The 6958-nt window shown below is 38.4% G+C and overlaps 1 protein-coding gene across 1 annotated transcript in view; it reads right to left on the reverse strand.

Moving 5' to 3' along the window:
- PPEF1 (protein phosphatase, EF-hand calcium binding domain 1) overlaps positions 1-6958 on the reverse strand; it is a 150309-nt gene that overhangs the window by 131407 nt on the left and 11944 nt on the right. The window contains exon 2 of the mRNA XM_006835681.1: positions 467-594. Coding sequence (XP_006835744.1) covers positions 467-594 — 128 coding nt within the window. The remainder of the gene's footprint in view (positions 1-466; positions 595-6958) is intronic.

Below are 6958 nucleotides of genomic sequence, written 5' to 3' on the forward strand. Positions count from 1 at the left end.
TCTTCAACACTTTAAAAAGGTCTTGTGCAGCAGATTTGCCTAATGCAGTAAGTCGTCTGATTTCTTGACTGCTGCTGCTGTGAGTGTTGATAGTTGATCCAAGAACAATGAAGTCCTTGACAACTTCAATCTTGTCTGTTGATAAGAAGTAACTTTACTTCTTTATTGGGCACATACCCAAAAATAGAATAAGACCATTTAAAATTAATTAACTAGATATCTAACAATCCTCTAAAAATGTGAATTTCAAAACTGAGAAATATCATCCTCTCCCCAAATCACATTCACTCTCAATATCTAGTGCCCAGACAATGCCTTACTTTTACTACTAAAGCCTGTAACTAAAGTTTCTCAGCTTAAAAAAAACACAAACTTTCCTTTTTTTCATAACAATGGGTTAAGGTGGGCAAGGTTGGGATAAAGGAAAGCATTTTATCAAAAGAACAGACAAACTTGCAAAATGGACCTGCATTTGGCCTTGCTCATCAGCATATTCGATAGACCGGAAGATAGTGAGGGCACAGCGTTGTCTGGCCTTCAACCGAGCTCTGTAACCTCGGTACCAATTCTGGATGATGGTTGCAGCTCTTATCACTGTCGACCCACAGGATATGAAAGTCAGAGAAAAACAATTACTATGTAGTTATGGGCAAAGCACTTTTGGAAAAAAAACAGTCCACTAGGATTCCTAGGTTCTAAGAACATGAAAACCAAAAACAATTAAACTTATCTTCATAGTTTTTATTAAAATGCCCTCAAATCTCAAATATTTACAGAGAAATTATAGCACTGTATTAGGTACACAAATTTTGGAACAGGATTTCCAGAATTTGAATCCTTCCTGTGCTAACTACTATTTGTTTGACTCTGAGTAAATTATTAATACTCTTAAAGCCTCAGTTTCCTTACCTGTAAAATGGTGATGATAATAGTGCCTACATTTGACACTACTTTGGCAAATAAACTCTATGTATACCCTATAAAGTAACAATTTCATTCTTCTATATATACCCCAAAGCAATACTCATACCAACTGACTTGCTTCATTTTCCCAATTAGCACATAAAACTTAAGAGTTGGCTATAGCCAAGATCAAGGATTCCTAGTGGCACAGTGGGCTAAGCATTGGGCTGCTAACCAAAAGGTTAGTGGTTCGAACCCACCAGCTGCTCCAAGGGAGAAAGGTGAGGCAGTCTGCTTCCATAAAGATTTACAATCTTGGAAATCCTATGGAGTAGTTCTGAGGAATAGCATTGTCGATGTCCGATGGATCTTGGCTGAAAGCAGAGGATACCAGAAAGATGTTTACCTGTGCTTTATTGACTACGCAAAGGCTTTTGATTGTGTGGATCATGACAAACTATGGACAACATTGCGAAGTATGAGTATTCCTGAACACTTAATTGTGCTCATGAGGAATCTGTACATGGACCAAGAGGCAGTTGTTCGAACAGAACATGGGAACACTGAATGGTTTAAAATTAAGAAAGGTTTAAAATTAAGAATATAGGGTTGTATTCTTTCACCATGCTTATTCAACCTGTATGATGAGCAAATAATCCGAGAAGCTGGGTTATATGAAGAAAAACGTGGCATCAGGATTGGAGGAAGACTCATTAACAACCTGTGATATGCAGATGATACAACCTTGCTTGCTGAAAGTGAAGAGGACTTAAATTATTTACTGATGAAGATCAAAGACCACAGTCTTCGGTATGGATTATATCTCAATGTAAAGAAAACAAAAATCCTCACCACTGGACCAATAAACAACATTCTTATCAACACAGAAAACACTGAAGTTGTCAAGGGCTTCATTCTTCAACCAACTATCAACACTCAAGGAAGAAGCAGTCAAGAGATCAAATGATGTATTGCATTAGGCAAATCTACTGCACAAGACTTTTTGAAAGTGTTGAAGAGCAACAATGTCAGCTTGAGGACTAAGGTGTGCCTGACCCAAACCATGGTATTTTCAATAACCTCATATGCATGCGAAAGCTGGACAGTGAATAAGGAAGACTGTAGAAGAAGTGACAGATTTGAGTTATGGTGTTGGAGGAGAATATTGAAAGTGCCATGGGCTGCCACAAGAACCAGTGGATGGTGTTGGAAGAAGTGCAGCCAGAATACTTGGAGGCCAGGATGGCCAAACTTCGTCTCTCATACTTTGAACATATTGTCAGGAGGGGCTAGTTGCTGAAGAAGGATATCATGTTTGGTAAGGTGGAGGGTCAGAGAAAAAGAGGAAGACTCCCAGCAAGATGTATTGGCCAAGTGGCAGCATCAATGGGCTCAAGCATGTCACAATAGTAAGGTTGGCCCAGAATCAGGCAGTGTTTCGTTCTGCTGTGCATAAGGTCACTAAGAGTTGGTAACAACTCGATGGTACCTAACAACAAAAACAACAGAAATCACTAGCCTTCTAGCCAGAGAAGAAGGGCAGAAATTAGAATTTACTTCTTAGACTTTTTATTTACTCACTTACTCTCCTACCCACCAACCCATCTGCATGTGAAAATAACAGTAAGTTCTGAGAGTCCAGATGGGGCTACAGCCTCCGAAATCAGGTAGGGTATGCTCCGATGAGAAGGGAGGGGAATTTCATGAAGGAAGCGCTCATAGAACAACTCCAGTGCTCCAGATCTACCATAAGATCCAGGACATCAGTTTCCCGCGTAAAATCACGATATTAAGGAAAATACGGGTGATGTAGGAATCTGGAGACTGGACTGCCTCGGCAACTACTCTATCCCGGTAGAGTTTAGAGGGTGGGGCTAAAGCCAGCCCGGATCAGAAACAGCGCTTTCAGCAAAAAAAAAAAAAAAAAAAAAGAGAGAGAGAGAGAGAGCCACAGGAAAATACACATTTCTCCCTCTCTCTCTCCCTGTCCCAAACTCATTTCTCAGCCCGGACATCAGGCGGGACAGTTTTCCCATGGTACAGAGATGGAGCTTGGCAGCGACTTATGATGTCACCCGCAGGCCCAAAATCTGAGGCTGTGCATTTGAGCCAGGGTGAGGCACCTCATTTTTCTCCCACGGAGCAGCTTGGAATTTCCAGCTATTGTTCTTGCAATCCACAGCCACTGTGCTGCTGGAGCTCCCTGTGTAGGATCAACACAGAGCAATCTGTAAAACCACAGCATAACAGGACTCAACCATTCTGAGATTTGCGCTGAGCACATGCAGATAATTGACCTTTAGAGACAAAAATAGTGAACGATCTTTCTCCCATCAACTCCCCAATATCTATCTGCACACCTATATGGCAGTGACTAGAGGAGAGGCCTGGGAGAGGGTCACCCCCACCCCCTGCTGGAGACTTCTAACTGCACACACACTGACGGAGTAGCACTGTTCCAAAGTGGTGATTTTTGTCTATGCATTTATATTACTCTTGCTTTTGGTCCTTTAGATCACACATTTTATCTAGAGGTGGGAGCTTTCCCTCCCTACGTCACCTAAGAAAGGGCAGCAATTGTGGCTATATAGCCAAGCTATAAGCATACCCCATAATATTCCACCACTGAGACAAGACCCAACAATAGCACAGAATACACAAATCCAACACAAGAAGGAAGGCAGAACAAAAGAACGAACAGCACCACCAAAAGAGTAACATAATGACAGCAATCAATTCAAATTATCAATAATTACATTGAATGTCAATGGATTGAATGCACCAGTGAAGAGACAGAGAGTGGCAGAATGGATAAGAAAACAAGATCCATCAATAGGCTGCCTGCAAGAGACACACCTTACACACAAAGACAAAAACAGACTAAAAGTTAAAGGATGGAAAAAAATTTACCAAATCTAACTGCAACAATAAACAAGCAGGAGTGGCAATACTAATCTCCGACAAAGTAAACTTTAAGATAAAAACCTGCATAAGAGACAAAGAAGGACACTATCTCATGATCAAAGGGTCAATTGAGCAAGATGACATCACTGTAATAAATATATACACTCCCAATGAAAGAGCACCAAGATACATGAAGCAAACTTTACTGGAATTGAAGAAAGAAATAGATAAATCTATAATTATAGTGAGAGATTTTAACACACCACTCTCGAAAAGAGACAGAACAACCAGAAAGAAACTCGACAAAGCTACAGAGGAACTAAACAACACAATCAACCAACTTGACCTCATAGATGTATACAGAGCATTCAATCCAACAACAGCAGAATACACACTCTTCTCCAGTACACATGGAACATTTTCCAGAATTGACCATGTGTTAGGACACAAAGAAAGCTCCCATAAATTTACAAGCATCAAAATTCTACAGAGCATCTTCTCAGACCACAATGCTATAAAACCAGAAATCAATAATAAGAAGACCAAAGCAACAAAGTCGAATACATAGAAACTGAAAAACACCCTGCTGAAAAGCGACTGGGTAAAAGAAGAAACTAAACGTGAATTCACAAAGTTCCTAGAAACATATGAGAATGAAAACACAACATATCAAAATCTTTGGGATACGGCGAAAGCAGTCCTGAGAGGACAATTTATTGCGAAAAATGTGCACATAAAAAAGAAGACAGAACCAGAATCAACACATTAACACATCATCTTCAACAATTAGAAGCAGACCAGCAGAGGGAACCTGCAGTCACCAAAAGAAAGGAAATAATAAAGAGCACAAATAAACAATATGGAAAAGCAAAAAACTATAGAAATAATCAACAGGACAAGAAGCTGGTTCTTTGAAAGGATTAATAAAATTGAGAAACCATTTGCAAAACTAGCTAAAGAAAAGAGGGAGAGGACACAAATAAATCCCATTAGAAACCACATGGGTGAAGTCACAACAGAACCAAATGAAATCAAAAGGATAACAGAATACTATGAAGAGCTGTACTCCAACAAATTTGAAAACTTAGATGGGATGGATATATTTCTAGAAAAACATGACCTACCTAAACTTACTAAGAATGAAGTAGAAAACTTGAACAAACCATAAAAAAAGAAGAAATTGACCAGGTCATCAAAAAACTTCCAATCAACAAGAGCCCAGGCCCAGATGGCTTCACGGGTGAGTTCTACCAAACATTCCGAGAAGAACTGTCACCAATTCTATTCAACTTATTCCAGGACATAAAAGAGGATGGAAAACTCCATAATACTTTTAATGAAGCAAGCATAACTCTCATACCAAAACCAGGGAAGGATATAATTAAAAAAGAAAACTATAGACCAATATCCCTCATGAACATAGACGTAAAAATTCTCAACAAAATCCTAGCCAACAGAATCCAACAGCACATTAAAAAATAATACATCATGACCAAGTAGGTTTCATAAAAGTGATGCAAGAATGGTTCAACATCAGGAAAACAATCAATGTAATCCATCATATAAATAAGAAAAAAGAAAAGAACATGATAATATCGATTGATGCAGAAAAGGCATTTGACAAAATCCAACATCCATTCTTGATTAAAAAAACACTCAACAAAGTAGGAATTAAAGGGAAATTCCTCAACATAATCAAGAACATTTATACAAAACCAAGAGCCTACATCATGTTCAATGGAGAGAAGCTAAAACCTTCCCCCTGAGAACAGGAACCAGACAAGGATGCTGTTTATCACCACTCCTATTCAATATTGTGCTGGAAGTTTTAGCCAGAGCTATAAGGCATGATAAAGAAATTAAAGGCATCCAAATTGGCAACGAGGAAGTAAAACTCTCCTTATTTGCAGATTTCTATACATAGAAAACCCCAAAGACTCAGTAAAAAAAAAACTACTAGACCTCATTGAAAGATTCAGAAATGTGGCAGGGTATAAGATCAACATACAAAAATCAGTTGGATTTCTCTATAACAACAATGATAGCGATGAAAACAACATTAGGAAAGCAATACCATTTACAATGGCCACAAAAAGGATGAAATATTTAGGAATAAATGTAACCAGAGAAACAAAGGACTTATACAAAGAAAATTACAAAACACTACTACAAGAAACCAAAAGAGACCTACAGAAGTGGAAGAACATACCATGTTTTTGGATAGGAAGACTCAACAGCGTGAAAATGTCAATACTGTCCAGAGTAATTTACACATCCAATGCAATCCCAATCCAGATTCCAGTAACATTCTTCAAAGAGATGGAAATGACAATTACTAAATTTATACGGAAAGGAAAGAGACCCAGGATAAGCAAAGCACTGCATAAAAGGAAGAACAAGGTTGGAGGTCTCTCCCTCCCTGATTCAAACTTTACTACATGGCTACAGTGGTCAAAACAGCCTGGTACTGGTACAATGAAAGATACATTGATCAATGGAATAAAATCAAGAATCCAGAAATTAACCAAACCACATACACCCAAATGATTTTCAACAAAGTGCCTAGGCACATTGCATGGGGAAGAGACGGTCTTTTTAACAAATAGTGCTGGCAGAACTGGAAAGTGATATGTAAAAGACTGAAACAAGACCTTTGCCTCACGCCCTATATAAAAACTAACTCAACATGGATTAAAGATCTAAATGTGAATTCCAAAATTATGAAGATAATCAATGAAAAAATAGAGACAAATGTGAGGGTGCTAATTCAGGGCATACACAGACTACCACACATTCTGAAAAGTACACAAACAAATACAGACAAAATAGATGAGTGGGACATACTAAAATTTAAAAACTTATGTGCATCAAAAGACTTCACCCAAGAGTAAAAACAGAAACCACAGAATGGGAAAAAATATTTTGAATTGACACATCAGGTAAGGGACTCATTTAGAAAATATATAAGAAACTATAACACATCTACCAGAAAAAGACAAATAACCCAATTAAGAAATGGACACAGGACATGAACAGACACTTCACCAAGGAGGAGATCCAGGCAGCCAACAAACATGTGAAGAAATGTTCATGATCACTAGCCATTAGAGAGATGCAAATCAAAACAACAATGAGATATCATCTCACACCA

The sequence above is a fragment of the Chrysochloris asiatica genome, unplaced genomic scaffold (assembly GCF_000296735.1).
Source record: "Chrysochloris asiatica unplaced genomic scaffold, ChrAsi1.0 scaffold00018, whole genome shotgun sequence".
Lineage (NCBI taxonomy): Eukaryota > Metazoa > Chordata > Mammalia > Afrosoricida > Chrysochloridae > Chrysochloris > Chrysochloris asiatica.